The sequence below is a fragment of the Eutrigla gurnardus genome (assembly GCF_963514095.1).
Source record: "Eutrigla gurnardus genome assembly, chromosome: 20".
Taxonomy (NCBI): Eukaryota; Metazoa; Chordata; class Actinopteri; order Perciformes; family Triglidae; genus Eutrigla; species Eutrigla gurnardus.
In genome coordinates, this window is record NC_139931.1 from 14581645 (window position 1) to 14604647 (window position 23003).

General features: G+C 41.5%; 5 protein-coding genes across 7 annotated transcripts in view; 2 read left to right on the forward strand and 3 right to left on the reverse strand.

Annotated features, from left to right (window-relative positions):
* The window catches only part of bud31 (BUD31 homolog), a 68010-nt gene that overhangs the window by 43481 nt on the left and 1526 nt on the right, over window positions 1-23003 (forward strand). The window contains exon 2 of one of the 3 annotated variants that reach the window (XM_084037485.1): window positions 22633-22731. In XM_084037485.1, the coding sequence (XP_083893611.1) occupies window positions 22638-22731 (94 nt within the window). In that variant the 5' untranslated portion in view covers window positions 22633-22637. Of the gene's footprint in view, window positions 1-22547; window positions 22732-23003 lie in introns of those variants that run through there. The other 2 variants (XM_084037486.1, XM_084037484.1) reach the window with 2 other exon arrangements.
* atp5mf (ATP synthase membrane subunit f) lies at window positions 7033-9341 on the forward strand. The gene is made up of 4 exons (XM_084037311.1): window positions 7033-7085; window positions 8094-8201; window positions 8969-9085; window positions 9194-9341. Exons 1-4 carry the CDS (start codon window positions 7070-7072, stop codon window positions 9220-9222), a joined length of 270 nt encoding a protein of 89 aa, XP_083893437.1. The 5' UTR covers window positions 7033-7069; the 3' UTR covers window positions 9223-9341.
* cpsf4 (cleavage and polyadenylation specific factor 4) lies at window positions 9567-13074 on the reverse strand. The gene is made up of 8 exons (XM_084037310.1): window positions 12690-13074; window positions 12449-12499; window positions 11621-11773; window positions 11416-11511; window positions 11211-11304; window positions 10942-11014; window positions 10647-10808; window positions 9567-10090 (listed from the first exon to the last, which is right to left on the reverse strand). The coding sequence occupies exons 1-8, from the start codon at window positions 12790-12792 to the stop codon at window positions 10022-10024; spliced, it is 801 nt and encodes a 266-aa protein (XP_083893436.1). The 5' UTR covers window positions 12793-13074; the 3' UTR covers window positions 9567-10021.
* On the reverse strand, window positions 14465-19110 carry shmt1 (serine hydroxymethyltransferase 1 (soluble)). The gene is made up of 12 exons (XM_084037653.1): window positions 18967-19110; window positions 18278-18420; window positions 17978-18123; window positions 17744-17859; window positions 17486-17646; window positions 17069-17150; window positions 16754-16966; window positions 16510-16623; window positions 16283-16405; window positions 15786-15902; window positions 15503-15613; window positions 14465-15121 (listed from the first exon to the last, which is right to left on the reverse strand). The coding sequence occupies exons 2-12, from the start codon at window positions 18371-18373 to the stop codon at window positions 14949-14951; spliced, it is 1452 nt and encodes a 483-aa protein (XP_083893779.1). The 5' UTR covers window positions 18374-18420; window positions 18967-19110; the 3' UTR covers window positions 14465-14948.
* Window positions 19621-22108, reverse strand: pdap1b (pdgfa associated protein 1b). Its single transcript, XM_084037654.1, has 6 exons — window positions 21983-22108; window positions 21656-21747; window positions 21232-21336; window positions 20924-21045; window positions 20364-20515; window positions 19621-19913 (listed from the first exon to the last, which is right to left on the reverse strand). The coding sequence occupies exons 1-6, from the start codon at window positions 21993-21995 to the stop codon at window positions 19858-19860; spliced, it is 540 nt and encodes a 179-aa protein (XP_083893780.1). The 5' UTR covers window positions 21996-22108; the 3' UTR covers window positions 19621-19857.

A 23003-nucleotide genomic window follows, 5' to 3' on the forward strand; every position in this document is an offset into this window, starting at 1 on the left:
GAAGCAAAGCCACCAAAAAAAAAAAAACAACCCCAAAAAATCAAAGAGAGAGAGACAGATGGAGCCTTAATCCTATCACACGGTTAGAGGTAGACAGAGGAGAGTGAGAGAAATAGGCAGCGGCAGGAGGAAAAGTCAGAGGTATTGATGTGCATGGAAGAAGAAGAAGAAGAAGAAGAAGAAGAAGAAGAAGAAGAAGAAGAAGAAGAAGAAGAAGAAGAAGAAGAAGAAGAAGAAGGATGAAAGGAAAGAGACAGGTGTACATGCAGAGGTAGAGGGATCAAGGGATGAGGACAGATGGAGAGAGAGAGAGAAGGGGGGATGAAGAAGAAAAAGGAGGTGGAGATGAAGATACAGGGAGAAGGGACGAAGACAAAGTGTCTGAGGAAAGAAAATACATAGAATGGGTTCCTTGGAGATGGAGAGACAGAGGGGGGGGTAGAGAGTTCACACGAGAGCTAATAGAGAGAGCTGTAACGGACTGCCAGCTTTTCCACAGCAAAAAAACAATGTGTACTCTGACAGGGAGCGATGTAGCAGAGTGGACTTGGATGGAAATGAAAGCAAGGAGGCGTGTAGAGGAGGAGGGGACCGGTACATCAAACAGAGAGAGAGAGAGAGAGAGAGAGAGAGAGAGAGAGAGAGAGAGAGAGAGAGAGAGAGAGAGAGAGAGAGAGAGACTGACATGCAGTGACTCGATGTGCGCTGGAGAGAGAGGTCAGAAACCAGGAATCACCTGCACTGTAAACACTTCTTAAAGAATCGTTTGACATTTTGGAAAGTACACTCATTCCCTTTCTTGCTGAGACTTAGATTGATTGATCCCACTCTCATGTCCATGTGTGTTAAATATGAAGCTGCAGCTAGCATCTGGTTAGCTCAGCTTATCAGAATTTGCATTTTTACCGTACAAATATGTGAATGGACTCTAATCTAATGTAATCTTTAAAACAAACAATATGCAATATGTGAAATAAAGGTGAATATTCTCAAAGTGTAGAGTTAGACGCAGACTGACGGAAATCTTCTTTTATAGCAGACATCAATTTATTCATAGTTCTGCTCTGTTTGCTGTGTGTGTGTGTGTGTGTGTGTGTGTGTGTGTGTGTGTGTGTGTGTGTGTGTGTGTGTGTGTGTGTGTGTGTGGGTTCTCTCAGTCAGTTCAAGCTATTAGAGTTTTGTCAAACATGCTGTTCGCTCACGTCCTCATCAAATCCCTCAACTCAACGGCATGTACCCAAAGCTCAGAGACACTCAGAGAACCAGAGTTCTCTCTCTCTCTCTCATTATCATCGCCTCCATCTTACAGCCACTGTTTATTAAAGGTTGCTATGATACAACCAGCCCTTTACCGTGCCGCTTGTCGTGTTATTATTTCACTGTAAAGCAATGAGACCAATCTGCATCTAATCTGCTGCAGAGGTTTCAGGTCAGGTTTGTCCTGGAGGGGTCACACAGGAACAGGTGCGTCACAATAGAAAACCAGGTTTACTGTTTACCATGTGCAATATTTTAGTTTAGCGTGTTAGCATGCAAACATTTGTTAATTGATTTTGAAAGTATTTTCCATCTGAAAAAAAACCCCAGAACCTACACATTCTCTCCATCCATCAGATTTAAACAAAGGCTTGCAGCCCCTGGCTTTCTATAAAGATCTTCATCTACTGGCTGGTGCAGTTCTGTTTTATAGAGACATATAACCACGTCCTTGCAGTAATAATGAAAATTTATGTTACGTTCAGATATAATGGGGCAAGGCGGAGGAGAAACGGCGGGCCAAAGACGCTACAGGCAGTTTCTGCTCGGGGGGAGGATGAGTGGGTCAGGTTGACTGAGACTTTCCACTGTGGAAGAGAGTATAAAACATGTTCCAGATATAAACACAAGCCATCGAACAAACTGCTGCCGTCACTGGGGTTGATGCTTGCACTGAGATCTCTACATTTAGAACCGTTATTTATCACACATTTCAACAAAAATAAGGTAATCGGTCATTTTGAAAACAAAAGAGATCCGCTTTTCTCTTCAACCGCATTAGAAAAAGGTACTGTATGTGTTAACAGGTATCTTTATGCATAAGTGCATGTTTTTAAGTAGATAATTAATGGAATAGAACAAATAATTAATAATGACTGCATTAGCCACTTTAGGGCTGGGTTAAATCATGAATCTTGACATCACCTCTGTCTGTGTTTAACATTCAGGCTAAATGTAAATTCAGTCTGAAGTGACAGAGGTGCCAGCTCCACTGAGATGCCTTTGAGCAAGGCACGTAATGAGTAGTTGTGTGACTGACTGACTATAAGTGACGGAGTCTGTGTGTTATGAGTTAGCAACCTGCTAGTGAACACAGTGGAGCATTTATTTGTTAAATAACTAGATATTTCCCTCAGGATGTGGTGGAGACCAAAAAGGAGATTGAATATTGATTTTTTTTTTAATATTTTGAATATTTTTTTTTTTAGCCTCTCATAGAAATAAGAAAGCAAAAAAAGAAATTGTCAAGACAGAACAGTAAAATGGTTTACGATGATATTATGGAGCTTTGTGCTTTTAAACAATCTACACTTTGTCAAGGTTGAGTGTGGATAAGTACCACCTTTATCTTAAAATGCTCCGGGTAATTATTGGCACTTTTTCCACTTTAAGCAAAATTGAAGGCGCGCTGGAGAACCTTTTTTCAATGTGCTGTTTAGTATTCAGCAAAAGTGTGCCTTCGATTAGTCAACCTGCCATTGGTGGCCATTACATTTAAGTGTGTGAGTGAATGTGAATGGGGAAGTTTGATTTAGTGGCTAAAGCCATTATCGATGTGAGGAATGAAACGGCCCGTGTGGAGTTTTTTCTGTACATGTAGTATCTCCTCTTTCCTGCTCTCCTCATTCATGTCTGTCTCTCTCTCCCTCACACACACACACACACACACACACACACACACACACACACACACACACACACAGGTCTCCTCCGGGACCCTCATCGGGACAGCGAGCTACTTTTAGCAGCTCCCCTGATGATCTCCATATCTCTAATGAGATTATTCTAGTAATAGGAGGGCTGATAAACCCATTACCCACAATCCCGCCTGTCTGTCTGTTTGGCTGATTTTTGCCCGTCTTTCCACCTGTGAGCTCTGGACCAGGACGGGGAGGAGGAACAAGAAGCATGCAGGTCACGGGGGGAGAAAGAGGAGGAGATGACATTTATGACAAGGATAAGTTAAAAGAGAAAGAAGGGAGGAGGGCAAAAGAGCAGGAGTATAGAGGAGAGAGATCTATGTGGGAGAGAGGAGCGACGGTAAGTGTGAGATAGTTACAGATGGGGAGAAGAAAAACTGAACTGGCAAGGACAGAGAAGTGGCGATTTTAAAAAAAACACAAGGGGAAGTGTAAAAAAAATGAAATGAAAGAGGATGTGGAGCATGAAGGATGGATGAACAGGGAGTGACTGGGAGAGTGGCTGTTTAAAGGTCACGCATAGACCCCTCCTCTTCCCTCCTTTCTCCTTCATCGTTCTCTCCCTGCTGCCGCTTCCCCCTACAGTCTCCATCTCTTTTCTGCCCTCATCGTCTTTCATCGCCGTCTCCTCTCTCCGCCTGTCTATTCTTCACCCTCCCTCCATCTCTCTCCATCAGCTTCAAAGAGCTGTCTCTGTGGCAGACCTCGAGGGCGCCTGCCTCTTGAGGTGGAATAAAATCATCCCTCCTCGGGTGCTTTTATGTGTGTATGCATGCGTGCGTGTGTGTGTGTGTGTGTGTGTGCATGTGTGTGTGTGTGTGTGTGTGTGTGTGTGTGTGTGTTGCTGGTACACACTCCTCTGAAGAGAGGCCCTCAGCGCTGCAATAAACAAACAAACAAAAGAAGAAAACCAGTGAGCATGCAGGTGAACCGGGACCACAGAGTCTCATACTCTAAATGAGATCATGTCACAACATCGTCGGTAACCTTGTATGTGCCGGTGTCTATCTCTGCACATCTGGTCCTAATATTTGACCTCAAGGATAGGTTTGTAAAAGGAGTCGCTGGTCGTGATGAACCTTCAGAATATTAGCACCTGAAACTGCAACTCCCCTCCTGCTCAGCAAGAAGGCTCGTCATCAACAAGGCTGGTCCGCCTGCCAGCAGAAAGTAAAAAGCCACACTGTGCTAATAAATACAACAATAATACAAATTAAACACATTTTTTACTGCTGATAATAGAAGTAGCTAAGGAGCTTTCTTAAATATTGTATTGTTGTATTGTTGTTTCCACTTTAGTGGTTTTATTGTGCTCTATAAATTTTGCACACAAGGACCAATCAGGTACTCGTGAGTAAATACACTTATGAGCTGAAGTACAAGCAGGAATTTCCCTGAGAAAAAGAGTTGAGCTGGTTGGCGTTAGAGATGGTGTGACTCCAACTAAAGTGCACAGTTTGCTGCACGGTGAATAAAACATAACAACTAACTGAGGCCATTGTTGTTATTTGATTAGTGGTACTAAATAAAACCATTTGTGTAAATGCAAGAAAAACAAGTAGATTTCTGTCCCACTTTTCTGACCAGGCAATTAAACAGGCTTTATAGTGTTACAGCTGTCCACTCTTTGAATTCATTGGTTTGGTTTTGTCTGCTAGGGTAGTTTTTGTCCACGACAACAACAACAACAACAACAAAAACCTCTAAAAATCGATTGTACACTGCCTGCTCAGCAACAGACAGCAAAGTGAGCAACTAGCTGGTAAATGTAGCAGAACACTTAGCAGCTAAAGAGACAGCTTTTCCCCTCAGGAACTAAAAAAGAGCAAATAGGAAAGTGAATATTGAATGTCTCGACATCCAAGGACAGACGACTAATGACCAGCAACACCAAATGTCAATTCAGCTCATTAGCTGAGCGTTGAGTCTTTTCTTTGAATTATATTCAGTTCTAAAGTCATAGCTCTTTACGTAAAATAACCCATCTGTTCATCATGACCCACATTATTATTTAATGGACAAAAGAAACCTCCAACAGAAAACAAAAACTCAGGCTGCTTTTAATGAGGTTGAATTAGGTTTATGGGCTGTTTTGAGGAGACGAGGGGCATTTGGGTCAATATGCAGTAACAAGAGCAGAATCATCATCATTAAAGACCAAAATCTGGTATATATGCTGTATATATACACACAGTACTTTACTACACGTGTGTATGTCTGTGATAAAGAGGGAAAACGGGGTGCACACATCGACATGAGTCTTCCATCTAATGAAAGTCATCAAGCAGGAAAATCGTTTAAATGAAGGAAAGAGGTTGCAGCTCATTCTTGGACGAAGGCCAAACCCACACCCCCTAATTCACTCAGTGTGTGTGTGTGTGTGTGTTGATCAGTGGGACCTGAATACCACAGCAGCACCGCTGCCACACACACAAACACAAACACTATGATCTTCACTACATCTTCAGGTACCTCAGGCTGTGCTGCTCATTGATCAGCTTGTTTCTCTAGAAAAAAATGATTCCTATAATAAGAGCATCATGACACACACAACTCAGATTTAAAGTGTAACTTCTGTGTTTTTAACTGGACACTATTTGCCCATGTTTTAGTGTCTAACTAACTAATGGGAGACAATGAGACAAAAGTGCTTGTATTTGTCACTGAGGCTGAGATTGTTGTTATAAGTGTCTGACGACACCCTGGGGTGAAAGCTTTCCCCTTACCTTTCACTTGATCCCGTCTGTTATTGTGTCCACGTTCAAGTCTCCCTCCCTCTCTTCAACCTGAATATCAGACCGCAACAGGTCTCTTTCTCTGTGGGGACAGGGTCAGAGCACCCACAGAAAAACACACAGGAGCACCCACAGGAACACACACAGGAGCACCCACATTAGCAGCAACAGGAGCACCCACAGGAACACATACAGTACATTAGCAGCAACAGGAGCACCCACAGGAACACATACATTAGCAACAACAGGAGCACCCACAGGAGCACACAGAGGAGCATGCAACAACTCCAATGGAAACTCCTTGCTGGAGCCGGTTCACCCTCCTTTGTCTTTGTGGGTGCTCTTCGTCCAGACACTCTGGCTCCCTGTGGTGGAACTCTTCAACATATTCAGCCATAACAATGAAAAGCTTTCAGCTAACACTGAGCTCCGCTGTCTGCACTCAAACGCACCAACATACCCCTGCGTAGGGTCCCTGCGGCCACTAGGGGGCCCCAAGATGGCTTGAAATGTCCTGGAAAAGATGTTTGTTGGTTTTGGGTAATATTCTCAATGGCACTGCTAATCAAAGAACATTTTATATGCTGGTTAGAAATATTATACTTCTGATTTAGATCAGTTCCTGCTGCTGGTGGAGCTGTCGTCACATTCATCACATGTCAACGGATGTTTGGACTGAACTGCACTATGAAACTGGACAAAAAGTATGAGAAGAAAAGAAAGGGATCAGAAGTTGAAAAAAATGACAGCAATTCAAAAGTAATTCAAACAGTATCAGTATTACCATTTATATTCGTATCGACAACAAATTTGGCCGTCAGATATCTTATAGTGAAACATCTGCCTCTCGACAAGTCAGAAAATACAGAGTATGAGAGTTAAGTGGGAAAGTGAGGTAATTTCTGAGAAGTAGAAATAAAAAGAGCAGGCCCAAGTGTCTGAATTAAAGTATTTTATTTATTTTTTTCCTGAACCTTCTGCACATATTTTGCAAAATAAATAATTCAGCTTTGCATTTCATGGCAGTATTATTATTATTATTATTATTATTATTATTATTATTATTATTATTATTATTATAATAAATAGATATAACTGTGGCAGTGGTTCCCAACCCCTCAATACTAAGCAATGTCAACTGTCAACCCACCCTAAGGGTTATGGCAACAATTGTTTTCTTCATCAATTACTCTGATTTTCAATTAATTTAGTTGCAGATGGTTCTATTTTTGGTTGTATTTGTGTCTTTTGGTTTGAGACTTCTGGTTTCTGCTGCCCTCTAGTGGCTACAATTAAATAAGTAAACAATCTCCCATAATGCACTGCTTCGTTTTATTTCCCATCATTCCCCTCTGCAATCTCTTGGTACCAGTCAAGATGGCAGACAGACCAGGTAACATCGTGTCCTCTGTTAAAAAAAACCCACAGACTTAGTCTGTAATGTGTTCTGTTGTCGGTATATTTAACTGTTTAAAACATGACGTGTTTGTGTCGGCGGGCTGGCCGTTACCGAGTCGCGTGAGCGTCCGTGTCCGACCGAAGGCCGCCGTGAATCCTTTAAGTCACGTCAAGGACTTTGCGTGTCATTGCCGGTTTTGCAGTTAGAATGAATATCGAGTCGCGTTTGAACATTAACGGTCATGCTCGGCGATCAGAAGCTTCAGGTGTGACTTTGGGTTTGGATGACGCGATCATAGCTACGTTATCCTTCCATATAAAAGTTATGTAACTGTTTGTGTTGGCTAGCTTGTAGCCTGCAAACCCAGTGCATGTTGGGTCCCCAGTCAGTCGATGATATGCTCTTTGGTTCATTTTAATAAAACATATGAACCGTACAGAGTTAAAACCCGAACTAAGACTAGTTCCAGGTAATATACCAGGTTTTGGTGCTTTGCTGTGCAGTAGTTTTTGAATCGGGGACCAAAAACACTTTAATGCGGCTCCACACCTGTTAAATGTCAAATCTGTCAGAAGCTAAGAGTTAAAGCTGTGACTTAACTTGTGGATTTGTAGACTGAATACGACAAAACTGTTGAATTCATCCTTTAGAGCTGCAATTATTATTTCTTGTATCGATTTTCTGATTATAATCTCGAATAATAGTTTTGCCAATAAAATATCAGAATAGTTAAAACGCCCATCACAGGTCCTCGGCGGCATCATCACATTAAAGTTTTGTCTGAGCCAAAAATGCATTCAATAACTTGGAGAAAACGTTCACCATTTTTAGTTGATTTAAGCAATTGTCAAAATTGTTGCAGATTAATTTTAGGCTGATTTAAAAGTGAATTTGGCAGATAACATTTTTATTACCGATCACACTTCCAGATCCACAGTATGTTTGTTAATAACGGACGCCCTGTGTAATCAAACCGTCTTTGCTCTCTCCACTTGTGACCAGTTGCCGTAGTCGATAAGCGACTGATGGACGTGAAACTGGGAGAACTGGGATCCTGGCTTGGAGGTCGAGACTTCACTCCCAATGGCGTCCTCTCAGCGGTCCGCAGGGGTGAGGAAACCCTTGTGACTAAAACTGTGTGGACCTGACAAAACTCAACAAAGAGAGGGAACTGTCACAAAAGCAGTGCCGTGTTCAATATAGCCGACTTGTGAAATGCAGGCTTTAGAGTTTTTCCAGAATACCACTAATCATTTTTAATTAAGCGGCAGCAGAAGGAAGCGAGCGTTATACGGTGAAACCGAAAATCGACCTTGCCTCCTATTCATATTACCGAGGTGTAACAGGAAAGCAAACATGACAGCCGTTAAGACATATATTTGGACGTTTGTAGCTCCTTGAATGTAAATTTTAATTCTTATCAGCACGACACAAAGTTTTCTGATGCAGATGTTCTGAAAGGTTGAGGGTTGAGCTACAAACTCTTAAATATAAAACATGTTAGGATTCAGATATTTTTGGTCCAACAATAATTCACAAAGCATTTTTAGCTGTAGAACTTCGGATATCTAAAATTTCTTGAAAAAAATCTCTTTCTAGCACCATTCATGAAACATGATTTAATCCATAGTAGTGGGGTCAACCACCCTTCTCTAAGTTCAGGAGTTCTCAGTAAAAGTTGCTGTCGGCAACAGGGAATTTAAATGTCATTTTGCGTGACAATGACTGCCAACTCATAAAAGGTAAATTCTTAATCACAAGCAAAGATTTCACACGTTCTTTAACAGAAGTAGGGCCATAAAGATCGCTCAAAGGTCTGAGACTGTATGTCGTACTGTTTCCCGCTGTAGGTTATGACATTTGTCTTTCTCTTCCAGGCCACGACAGATACTACAACAAGTACATTAATGTGAAGAAGGGAGGCATCGGTGGTATAGCTATGCTGCTGGTTGGCTATGTGGCAGTCAGCTACCTGTGGGAATACGACCACATCAGTAAGTGGTTTTTCAAAGATTTTCCTGAAACTAGCAACGATACCTCACAAAAATGGAAAAAGTTGTCTTACATTTAATTTTAACGTCCTCTTCTCCGTCTTCTCTCAGAACACGACCGCTGGAGGAAGTACCACTGAGCTCCGTCAGCAGCCTTCAGGGGTTGAACGTGAACCTCTTTTGTTCCCCCTGCTCTTTCTACTCTCAGCTCTGTGTTGAATATGTGACTGTTGTGACCAATAAACTATTCTAAGATTCATTGTTGGACATCTTGTTTGGGTGTGCGAGTCTGCATCTAAATTTCAGCTGTGTCAATATAGTTCTCAACTATCAGGAGTGGAGCCTTTTGTTCTGTGAATGCAAGTATAGCAGGTAAACCTAATATGTATGTGAACACTTTACATATTGAACTGTGTGGCAAGAATATTTTAGGTGTACAATGTGGATTTGGGCTCTGATTAGAGTACAAACTGCATTCATTTACATTCCTGCTGGCGTTCATCACATTCGTTTATTGCATTTACACTGATTTACTAGAAGGAGCAGAATAGAAAGACTGGTCTGGTGTCACTGATGCAGTCACATGACCCGAGGAAGCTGTAACATGTTACAGCACTGCACCTCTGAAACCTGGGTGTGATGTCCATTTAAATACGCAGGGTGCTTTACAGTAGAAACATCGTAGAAAACTGAAGACTAACAGGTCGAGTCATTCAACCACACATCGTGACCGTCTGCTTTTCTTGTTCTTTGCATGGATCCATCATAGAAATAGCTAGGTTTATCATTCCTCCTGCCTGTGTCTGTAGAAGTGTACACACAACAGTGGCAGTCAAAGTCTTTAAGTTCAACTTCAGCCTGTGGCACAAAGGGGCCTCCTCATCTCTGCTCCCATCAGGGGGCCGAACTACAGCACTGTGGTGACCTGGAGGCTGACGGTTACTGTCCACTCAGGAAGGCTAGATGGCCTTTCGTGCATTTGTTGGCATAGTGGCCCTTCTCACCACACTACAGGCACAAGGGAGACAAAAGACGGAAAGTATAAATGGCTCCTTATCAAAAGAAAGCTGGACATTGAAACAGATTGTTTTCCCCCGATGACAGGAGGAAATATAAATCCTATTTGCTTTCATGCAATCAGATGAGAAGATCAATACCACACGTCTGTAAATATGTAGCTGAAGACAGCAGCTGCTTGGCTTAGCACAAAGGCTGGAAACGATGGAACATTTAAAGTTCAATAATTATTGCTTTTTTAGCTTACTTAATTCATGATTATCTGCATTTATTATTTTTTTCGTTTTGACTATATGAAAGGAATACAAACCGTCTTTATAATGAGTCGTTGAAGTTGGAAACAATAATGCTGCATGTCCAAGAATAACTTTGAAAATGTAAAATATGAAAATGATTGAGTAGTATTGATCTTCTTATCAGACAGAAGAAAGCGAATAACATAATTCTCTCACTTTAAGGTATGACGACTATATTTACAAATACAATAATGGAGACTGTTCTTTAACAAACGAGGGCACATAAGTAGACAAAGGTTCAGATGACTCACCTTGTAGCAGGTGACCTGGTCCAGTGGCCGAGGCCCTCTGTTGCCAGTCATGTTATTCTGCTGAGGAGGAGCCATCGGCATGTGGTTCTGCTGCCGCATGCCTGGACTGGAGTTGGTCAGCTGGATTAGAGAGAGTGACGAGCGACCCATGTTCGGCATAGGCTGCAGCAGGAAACAAAAAGAGAAAATGTTTTTTTGCTCAGCTATTCAGCAGGTAAATCACATGGGCCAAAGCATTGAGGCGGCAGTTTCAGCAGATGTGTGTAATTGAGTGTCTGTTCATGTATATTCTGACCTTTGTCTGGTTCTGGATTTGTTGTGGTAAAGGAGGCTGTTCAGAAGCTCCCATAGGCAATTCAAAACGAGGGCTGTGGAAGAACAGATCGCTGTTGAATCTGCATAACTGTAAGGTGAAGGTGCTAACTCAACCATTTGTCCAAAAGGACAGAGAGAGAGAGAACTATCCCAAATAGCAAATTCTAAAATCATAAGCTGTGTCTTTGTTTTACTTGCAATTCAAACACATTTCTATTACATAGGACTCAAATAAAAAGGACAACGTACTGCATAAATTTACAGGATTTCCCCTCTGGACAGAAGCCCACCAGGTAATTCATACAGATCACCCGTCTTGTGTGTCGGTGTCTGCAGTCAGGACCTGACAGTAAGAAGAGAGGTGGATAAAGATCCACAACAGAAAGTAAAGAGGCTGTTTTGCTGTTCGGCAGGGGAAGACATGGGGAGAAACCATCAGTGTTGCAGGACGTACCGTGTTTGCAGAAGCCTCTGTCATACCAGGGACAGTCTTTGATCTTGGACTCTGGATCAATGTGCAGGAATGGACATTCCTTGTTGCTACACTCACCTGCCAGAGTCAACCCAACCATTAACACAGGGACGAATACGATAATGGCATTTTAACAGCAGTCACAATACACAAACTCATCTGTGTGATCTTATGAAAGGCAACAAACCAAACTTGGAGTAGAAGTAGCATTCAGGCATCTTGGTCATGTCGTATTCATGGAGAAACTCGCACTGGTCTCCCTTCTTGCACAGTCCTCTGAGCCAGTGCTTACACACCACCGTCTTCTCTCCGCTGATGTGACGGAATGGACACATTCCACCTGGGAGTGGAAACAACTTTCATAATTCACAACTCAAACTTGTTTATCGTCCTTGTTTGAAAGTATTGCATGTGTTTTTATGAAATGGGTTTTGAGATTAAATATCAATGAAGAGCAGGATGGAAAGTTGGTGATGCTGCCTTCTGTTCTTATGACTCTACACTGTGGAAGGCCCTCCCCTTGGTATTGAAAAAAAGAAAGAAAAATACCTATCTTTTAAATCTGGCTTTTATGTTGGGGTAACGCAACCTTATCAACCCTTTTTTCCCCATCTTTGCCATTCATGTTTATTCCATGTGAGTTTTACTGGTGTACTTAGTATTGCATCGTTACCACCCATCAGTTTACCTTTTGCTATTTTGTTAAACAACCAGTATAATAATATTCCACTCTCAAGTCTGTTGAGGATCATGTTCAAATCAACAAGTTATTGATTTGAACATGAGCAGTAATCCTTGCTTTAGTAATTGATCTAATACGGTCTGACTGCATTGTGGGAAATGTAGGATCAAGTAATTTTTGAAGCTTGACTCATACTAGAGACTTAAAGTGAGAATAAATCTGCCTCTGCAGCTTCAGTTTTATTATTATGCTTTGTTTGAATCCATCTCTTGAGAATCATCAATTTTATGGAACTGAAATACTAAAGTGTATTGTGTATTGTTGTGTTTTTACCTTTCTGACAAGCTGCTCTCATGAAGTACTCGCACACAGCAGACCCGGATTCTGCAGAGAGACAGATTATTACAATAACCATACAAGTCTAGGACAGAGGCAACACAGAGCTAACAGTAACAGTCACGGACGGCAACGTGCCAGTGTCAACCTACCGTTAGCAACTATGAGTTGTTTACCGTTAAACCTGATTATAGTTAACGTACAGCAGCTAAATAGCAGTTAGCATTCAAACACTTACTGTCCATGCCGGGGAAGGGCAGCGGCTGAGCCCCAAGCTGTTGCTGCACAGCAAGTTCCAGGTCAAACTTAAGGTGATCCACGGTAGCCAACAAATCCTGCATGTCTGCGTTAGTTTGTCGTGCTCTGCTCAAAGAAATGTCCGTTTCGGTTAGCTAGCTTGAGGATGAGCTAGCTAGGTAGCTAGCTAGTACTTTCTTCACTAGCCAGCTAAAGTGGCTAACGAGGCTAAGAACAAGCTAACAACAATCTCACAATTGCGCTCCTTTGTAGCTCGACCGTCCGATTTTTGGGGGAAAATACCGAACACTAGTGGAAGTATGACTTTTTGTTTGCGAGCTGCTCCTCGTTCTCAGTCATTTGGCTCCCAACAGTAGATGGATGGAAGGCGCGCGGACTGACCTCTGACCTGACGGATTAAGGCAAGACTAAACGATCATCGAGGGATTTGGTTACTGATTTCAGTTGATTTATCAATGTTTTGGTAGAAATTAACATTGTAAAATAAAAAATTAGGGAGTAAAACATAAGTAATAAGTTCCCCTTTCCTCCCGCAGAACAAACAGACTAAAATCTAAATCAAATCTAAATATTCGATTAATAATTTAGAGTTTTTTCGTATTCCTCAAATCTGTATTTTGACATGTTTTATATATTGAAGGTTTTTTTTATACTTAATTAGCTTTTAATGTTAAAGATATTTCCTACATGACTGTCTAAATGCCATCTTCTGCAAATTGCCTAAATTGACTGGTGAAAAAAGTAATATGTAAGGAAGGACTGCATGAAGCGAGGGGGAGGTGTCATGGGAGTGAAAAAGTAGTGTGCTCGATTTAATAATAAGTGTACATAATTAAGTCACCCTGCTTTTGAACTAATAATTAATAAAAAAGGTAATCCTTTAATGCCATAATCTTATATTTACCTTGTACATCATATATACACTCTATACACCCATTTAGTAGTTTTATTTTGACCTTGGAATGGTGATTTGGCTGTTCGATACAATGTTTTGTTCTAAAATAAATAATGTGGAAATGTACACAAGAACCAATAGTACATGTAATAATTAAAGAAATAATTAAAACTCTATGTTATGATTTTTAATACTTTTTATTCTTATATGAAAAAAAGATTTCATTGGAGTTGTGAAGCAGAGAACAGCCGTGGGTGCAATCATTCATCTTATCCAGTCTTCTTGGGGATCAGCTGTCTGTGGAGGCAACGGTGCAGGTTGCAGGCAGAGGCTGTAGGTGGTGATCCTACGACTGTTGTTCTAGCACCACCATAAAGTTTACATTTGTGTTTTTGAGTGAAATGTCTCAACAACCATTGAATGAATTGTGTTAACTTCAGGGATCCATCAACTTTTTCTTGAGTGTCACCATCACAACTTGAATTTGTCCAATACTACTGCGAACCTGCAAAACGTATGGTGTTCCCATCAGCCTCAGCATACTTTGTGTTTAGTGCTTATCAGCTAATGTCAGCCTACTGACACATAAATAAACTAAGATGGTAAACATAGTATTATTATGCCTACTAAATATCGACATAACATTGTTGGCTGATGTTGGCGTTTAGTTCAAAGCCTGATACAGTGAAGCATTATGTATTTGACAATCATCCAGTACAACGGTTGGCCTCAAGCTGACTGCCTTTGAGACAGCGTGTTAATATTTCTATCAAGGAAGGAACATAACTTTAGCTGAGGTTTTGGTTTAAAAAAAGGAATCTCCACCAGTTTGCAGTTAAATTGATGGATCATACACAATAGTTGTCATTATGGATTCTTTAATTAAGTGCAACAATTATCTTTTCACATTTACCACATTGTTTTCATTTTATTGTATACAGTATACTGACATAGAAAGTAGTAGTAAGTCACAGTAAGTCACACTTTGTGTTTTAATCTGCAGTAGTGTATGAAAACTTTGGGATTGTAAATTTAATACAATCAAAATCTTTGAAAAGATTAAAGCTTAAATGTGACTGTAACACCCAAGACCAAAGCTACATCTACAACAACTAAGGAACTGCAGCAACACTGCAACATTTGAGGACCATTACGTCTGCAAATCTTGAAAAATGTCGAAAAATCTGTTCCAAGCTGAAACTGAAGTAATGAGTAAGTATCTTGATTTGAGCTGTGACAGATTTAACAGCTATACACCCAAAACAAATACACACACAAAACAAACCCCAAAAGCTTGGCATTATTTTTGTTATTATCACAAGTCCAGCAGTTTGAAGTGCAGCTCTACAGCTCAGGCAGGCCCGGCATGGGGAACTGACCAGCGAAACCCTCCACCTCTGCCCTGATTTCTGATACCCGCTGCTGGAACTTCTCTCCCTGGGCCAGCGCCTGGATAAACTCCTTCAGAGTGGCCTTGGGTTCCAGACTTCTCTGCACCTCCAAGGTCAGTTCAATACCTGCAGGAGGAAGGAGAGCAGGAGGAAGGAGAGCAGGGACAGCTTTCAGATTGCACTTTAATTTCTGTGAAACCATGTTTTGTTTTGGTGAACGATGCAAGCAGAAGCTTGGATAACAACACACAGAGGGAGTCCAACTTTAATCTTTGCTCAGGTAGACATTACTCCACTATATCTTTATCTATCTATATTATCCATCTTTACAGCAAATAGTTGTTTACTACTATATTAATGCTCTGAATGTTGCATATTACTCCTTTAAAAGCTGCAATAACCTAATACCTTGGCACCTCATCAGCTCAAACACATTTCTTAGAGGTTGTCTTGGCAATTTTAGCTTCTTTTATTTATTTATTTTTTTTAATAAAAAATAAAGCTTACCTCTATGAATGAACTCAGCCACCTTTTTGAAGTCATCTTTCATCAACCCTCTTGAGGTCAGAGCTGGAGAGCCAAACCTTAGACCACTTGGTCGCAGAGCACTCTTATCCCCTATAACAACACATGTATGTGTAAACATTAAGAGTGACACTCATGACTCATTAATGATGCAACTAAAGCTGTATTCACAGAGACAATGGAGAGACTAGATTTCCTCAAGATTACTTACAGTAGGGGCAGACAAAGCTGAATATTAAATATAATTTTAGTGCACACACTGTACCTGGACAGGTGTTCTTATTACAAGCAATGGCACAGGCTTCCAAAACCTTCTCAGCTCGTCCTCCATCAGTTCCTTTACTGCGCAGGTCCAGCAGGATCAGATGGTTGTCGGAGCCACCTACACAGGTGGAGAAAGACAACAGTAGAACCACATAAGACTATCAGAAATCTGCTATTAAAGCCCATTTTCATTCACCATCAGTAAAAGAATAGACGGGCATCAAGCATGGTATGTCATCAACCTTTGTTTTAGAGTGTAAATGGTATTTTGACAGTTATCAAATTAAACAATATAAAAGGAAAGATTCAATATAGATATTCAGATGTTTACGTTAATATGAGGTTGGCATGAACCTGAAAATTAGCACTACGTGTCCCTTTTAAATTAAGGAAGAATATTTTCATCAGCTTTGTCATCATTTTTTGGAGTAAATGCAATTTGCTTCGTACAATGCCGATGTTGTAGATATGTCTCTGTGTATGTAGTAGGACACCTACCAGTGACAATCTTGTAGCCATGATCCATGAGGGCACTGGATAGAGATTTGCAGTTTGTAAGAACCTGCATCTGGTAGGACTTGAACTCTGGCGTCATGGCTTGTTTGAGAGCTACAGCAACACCTGCCAGTGAAAAACATCACCTAAATGAGACGCTGACGTGATTGAATGAGGGTTGAAATGAAACGGAGAGGACAAAATCAAAGGGAGAAAATGATGAGGTGCACCTGCAATCGCGTGGTTATGTGGTCCTCCTTGCAGTCCTGGAAACACAGCCTGATTGATCAAAGACTCCAAGTTGTACAGAGTCTCCTTCCCCTTGGCGTCTACGCTCCGCACGCCTGGAGGAGGGGAAGAGAAGGAGGGAAGTAAAATGAAAAGATAGAGAAATCACAGACCACAATTATAGAAAAAAAAGGTACTGATGACAGAACAAACAAGGCAAGTGTTTTTTTTTTATTTCACTTCTACCTTTCCTGTAGAAAATGAGGCCAGCACGGCAGCCACGCAGCGTCTTGTGTGTCGTCGTGGAAACTATGTCACAGTACCCAAAGGGTGAGGGCACCACTCCAGCAGCCACCAATCCACTGATGTGAGCCATGTCTCCCATCAAATATGCACCGTTCTCATTAGCGATCTGCTTCAGGCGGCCATAGTCAAGGTTACGGGAATAGCAGCTTGTTCCTTGAGAAGAAAAAGACACAGGTGAATGTGATGCGTTTGAAGATAAACCCCTCCCCATTTAGTTGATTTGTTTTAATGTGTGAAAGTAAGTAGTAGAGGTACCTGCAATGATGAGTCTGGGGTGGAACAGCCGAGCGTTTTCTTGCAGTCTGTCATAGTCAATGTAGCCGGTCTCTGGATTCACCTAAAAACAGGAGACCATGTTAAAAATGGTTGGGTTTCCACACTTCTCATTTTTTATTCCCCTATTGTGTGAAATCATGAGCCTTTGGTTATCAGTTCCAGCTCTAACAAGGAGCTGCAGGCCAACGCCATGTGCACATACTTGCACTGATGAGGACTAATCCTGTTAAACTTGGTCCAGGATTCCAGAACCTTAACTACTCAAAACTTAAAAATCGATTCAGTGAATCAGTTTTTAAACTACAATGAAGGAATGGTAGTTATTGTTCATATAAGTAAGACATTTGTTCCTTTAGATTTTCTGTGTGTTGACAAATACATGTGACTGTTTTGTACCTTATACGGCATGGACTCAAAGAAGATGGACGTTGCTGAGATTTTCTTCTTCTCAGTCATGAAGCCATGTGTCAGGTGACCGCCATCAGGAAGGTCCAGCCCCATGATCCTGCCATGGGGCTCCACAACGGCTGTGTACACGGCAAAGTTGGCAGGTGAACCTGACAGGGAAGCAGAGACAGAAGATGTCTAAATACTGATCATATGAAGACTCTACACCGAACATTAACAACGTTATGTTAAATCACTATCGGACACCTGAGTATGGCTGCACGTTGACACCCCATTTCTCTGAGTCCAGACCAAAGGTCTCCAGGGCCCTTTTCTGACAGAGTCTCTCCAGCTCGTCAACATGCTCCGTGCCACCATAGTACCTGAACACATGGATAACACGGATTATTAATGCAATAATTACATGTCATTAAATCGGTAGGGAAAGCAGAACACCCCACTTACAGGATGGATTCAAAGAGTTATTATTAATTCTTGTACCTCTGACCGGGATATCCCTCAGAGTATTTGTTGTTCATGCAGGAGCCCAGAGCCTCTAGAACGGCTCTGCTGGCAAAGTTCTCCGACGCTATAAGCTCCAGGCCGTACGTCTGCCTGTGTTTCTCCTTTTTGATGATGGAGAACACCTGAAACACAAAGATGATATTGCTCAGGGGACCATAATGCATAAAAACTGAAGTATGGATAATGAAAATAATTGTTAGTCGAGTTGTTGGTCTGGGGAAAAAAAACACAGCAACCCCATAGTAATCTAAATAACTGTCGTGAATCAACGCAAACCTCGGAGTCGTTGACGGACAGAGGCTCCAGCATCATCTTGTTGTGTGAATCCCACGTTTCTTTGCTCACAACATCGTGTCCATTTGTTAAAGACATGGTCTCTCCGGTTCTCTGGTCACACCAAGGGGGGATCTAGAGAGGGACTAGAGAGGGACCGTCCCAGTCAGACCAGATCTTCTATATTTGGAAAGGTAGGTTTGTCTAATGACGGTGTGCAAGGGGTCACATATCAGCTCAGGTCATGTATTTGTACAGTCCCAAGTCCCAGACAAAGGAGACACACGCAACAGTTACACTTTGAACTACACTGATATGAGACACCAGACAGGACCGGCTGCCAAAATATGGTTACTAGCTAACTCAGATTCAGGTTTACAGTGTCTTCATCTGAGGCTTGTTTTCCAGTCCACTGGACGACATGTCAGCAGCAGGTCAGGTGGGCATTTGTCAAATGTTGCTCAACAGCTAGCGTTGACGTAATTAACTCGTTCATGTAATTAACTGCTCTGGAAACTTAACATTATAATAAACTGTTAAAACGACTAACGGTTCATCTCGCCTGTTAACGTTACAACGCCGCCACGGAGAAAACACATTTAAAAATATAATTGTGCCAAAAAAAAGACATTTAAATGGCCAGTTAGTGCTTCTTACAATTCCAACACAAACTAACTGGTTAGTAAACTTACCAGTTGAGCGGAGACTTCCTTTGATATTGGAATGAAATCTGACAGAGTTCAAACAAAACACTCCTCTCCGTCCATGAGGCTAAAGTCCGCCAAACTTTGGACCAATCCGCTGATTTCGCTCCATGTTCTTCTTCTTTTTGATTTTTGTCCAGCATATTAGGCGCACTGTCGCCATCCTGTGTCCACACTGAGATCACAGCTTAACTTGAGTTTTAAAACGTTGGTTTATCATTTGCACTGAAATCCCTGATCAGGTCCCCGTCTGAGGGGTTACACAATTTGTCTTCCAGTATTTAGATTTTTATTTGTCATTTTTGTAAAACTCACTGGCATTCTTGGATTTCATAACTGAACCAATGTGACACATCTTGCGTCATCACTCATTGTTATCTACTTCTTCTCCTCCAAATCAAACATCTGCTCTATTGACTCATCTCTTTTTTCATATCAGTGGCTGCTATGTGGACTTTTGCACCTGAGGCTCAGGCACAGTGGAATAAAGCAAATAAAGAAATTTACACATTTTACTGGTTCCATCATATTAATCTGAAATATTTTCATGAGTCAGTTATATACAATGCAAGAACCCCCCCAAAAAAACATAGTGGTAAAGCCCAGTTAGCAACATCAGAATGGTACAATGACAAGTTAGATGTGGTTCATTCCCAGTGTAGGTGAAGACTGATGTATTCTCAATTATAGCTTTACTTGCTGGAGGGATCAACAAGGCCATCATTCCATGACAAATATTCACAACCCCTCTCCACTGGTGGCTCCGCAAACCATTTTCATCATAGCTCTTCCTTTAAAAATAATCATATATATATATATATATATATATATATTGCACCAGTCCATGAATATGTAAAAACGCCTCCGATAAATACTGCATCATTTCATTGAGCGGGAGTTGATTCCTCTCGCTGCTGCTGCCGCTGCGTCTTTTGCTGCAAGCAGAAAATAAAAGACACAATCAGACTTGACATGCACACAGGGGCAGTGTGGTACTGTGGCTGCTATTTGAGCTCTCCATGTAAAATGCAAACCATATTCCACTCTCCTCACTGTCCAACAAGCCTCACCTCCCTTAGTTACTGTTGCTATGGTTAGGTTTTCCATTCTCACACACATGAAATCTTTAGTCATTTTTTAACCACTGGGGCTTTTCATTTCTGATTGAGGTAGACAAAAGCATAATAATAACAACATAATAATTGTGGATATGTAAAGGTTCATATCTTAATGTTGATAATGTTAATCTGATTATTCTGTTTGGGTAACTGAACCCCCACATCACCCACCACAAGATAACCTTCCATATTAGGCAATGTGTAGTGTTTTCTTGACTTAGGGCACTCAATATTTATCCTAATTACCGTATTCAATGTTTTGCTCACCTTTCTTCTCTTGTTCTTTCTTTCTTGCCGCGTCTTCTCTCTGTTTCTTGATAATGGCGAGGCGAGCAAGGTCAGCTTTAGCCTGATCCGTCTTCCCCGCCAAGTGCATTTTCATGTAGCGCTCCTTCGCTTTCTGCTTCTCAATCTCCTCTCTGTGTCAGAGTATCGAGATGCGGAAAGTGACATGAGGAGAGTCATTATCAAACATGACGGTGAACTGAGAATTTATAGACATAAAACAAAAACAAAACCAACCCGTCGTCCGTTTAGTGTTAATATCCTGACTGTTAGATGCAGGGCTTTCTGTAAGGTACAACACTGTGCCATCATTCTGTTGTGTAGCATCAACATCAATATCAAAATATTCTCATAATAGCCTTTTAAAACACATAACATTTAGACATTTCTAGCACTAGTACAATAGAGCTGGGTATCAGTCTTTCATTCTGCTCCACACTGACTCAAATGTCATTGCATGCAACCTCTATTGTTATGTTTTATAATACATGCTAAAAAGTTTCCATTAAGCACAGATACGATGCGACACCGAGCACACGCACCTCTCTCTCCGTGATAACTGCTTGGGCTCGTCCAGTTCGATCTGTGTCACCTTCTTGGACTTCTGAGCCACTCTGTTGGGGTTCTCGATTTCTATCAAGCCCTCAACACCCGCTCTCCTCCTCTGCAAACACACCACAACATCTCATTTAGTATGAAGTGAATGCATAGCGAATATATATTTTATATATATAAAAATAAAAAAAAGGGTGCAACACAGGTGCACGTAAATTACTAATAACAAATTATTATACTTTATTAATGTGTTTGGTTACAGAGCATGGGAATGACAGAAACAGTGTGGCGGTACATCTGAGTTTTCATCATCGCTGTCTTCCGATCCTGATGCCTGTAGTTTCTCCTCTGCCGGGTCATTCTGAGCGGCACCCCCAGCCTCTTCTGCTTCCTGCTCTTGCTAGAATACATAAACAAGGAAACCAGACAGAAGCTCAACCACATGTGGTTACAACAGGGAATACATAAACCACCTATGTATGCAGGTTTTTACTCCACTCCCACCACATAAGCTGCTTTCATTTCTTCTCTTCTGGCTGGCGTGTGGGCACTCCAGCAATGTTAGCCATCAAGATCAGTTTACTCTTTGCAATGTTATCGAGTTGCATTTTGGGAAGTGTAGGATCCAGCCTTTTTTGGAGCTTGACCAATACTTGAGTGACAAGCTGCACACACTCTCGTCTCTGCGTGGGACATGAACAGTGTTTGGATGAACCAACCTGTTTCCTCTCCTTCTCTGCCTTCATCTGGGCGTCTATCTCCTCGGGGCTGGTGTACGTCCGCATGCGACCCTTGTTACTACCTTTCCTGCCTACAAATAAACATGACGAGAATGGACACCAGACACAGACGTGCATACACATTAGGAGTGAATAACGTTGACCGGTTAGGTGTTCATAAATGTTTTAATGTGTTTAATGTTTGAAAGCAAAAGCGCAGATAGTTGAGAGAAGCACGTCGCCTGTCGTTGGGGGGCTGACAGCAGGTTAACAAAAAAAACAAAATAAACTGCAAGCCCATGAAGCGGGGTTTACGGTAATTCTTACCTCCTTTGGGCATTTTGAAAGACGTGTCCTTTATTTAAAACAGACTAACAACTCAACACCGACAGACAACATGAGTGTCAAAACAACAGTACGAACTGACAGCTGGTTAAACTCACAGTAAGGAGGTATCGAAATACTCTGAGTAGTCCAAGGATTTGCCTTTTAATAAATCTTCAATAGAGGGTGTTTTTCAAACATTTAATAAACGTATTTGCTTTTATAAGCTAAATAATTTACCTATTTCTATATAATCTCAGCAATTTGACTAAATTACATGAATAACGAAATACAGAAAACCTAAATTATGTTGTTTGTCTTCAGGCGATTGTCTAGTGTGCTTAAAGTGATGCAACATGCCAGGAACGACAGAAAGACATATCGTTTGCTGTAATCTCCGCAAACACATGTAAACGGACCTAAATAAACCTTAAGATTAGCCTAAATGTGTGTTAGTCTGAGAGATGGTTGAAGAAGTTACTAAAGCCAGATAAATGGAGTCGGTTTATTTAGTGTGGTGACGTCATTCGAGAGACGAGAAAGTGAAATGGACCCTAGCTAGCCGACGTCATATTGTAGCGCGCGAGACGGGTTCTCGCAACAATCAAAAACGAAAACACGGAGAGCTTCTGTTCTATATCTTTTTGAAACAGAAAACATGCCTAAAGTGAAGAGGAGCCGGAAGCCGCCCCCGGACGGCTGGGAGCTCATTGAGCCCACTTTGGACGAGCTGGATCAGAAAATGAGAGAAGGTAAGCCGTTGGAAGATGATCATCCCGACGCTGCTCACGACGCTCGGCCGTCGGGCTCCAACCACAGCGCGCGATGTGTGCTGGTGAAATAGCCCTAGCATTCACTGAGCATTGTCGTTCATTTGTGATACATCCCCGTTTAGATTTACTATACAACCGTTTAATCATTGGCCTGGTGTTGTTCAGAGTTAGTTTAAAGTTAGAAACCTGTAGTAATCAACCAATCAAACGACGAGCTACTGGTGAAGCGGTTGTCGTGTTCACAAAGATGC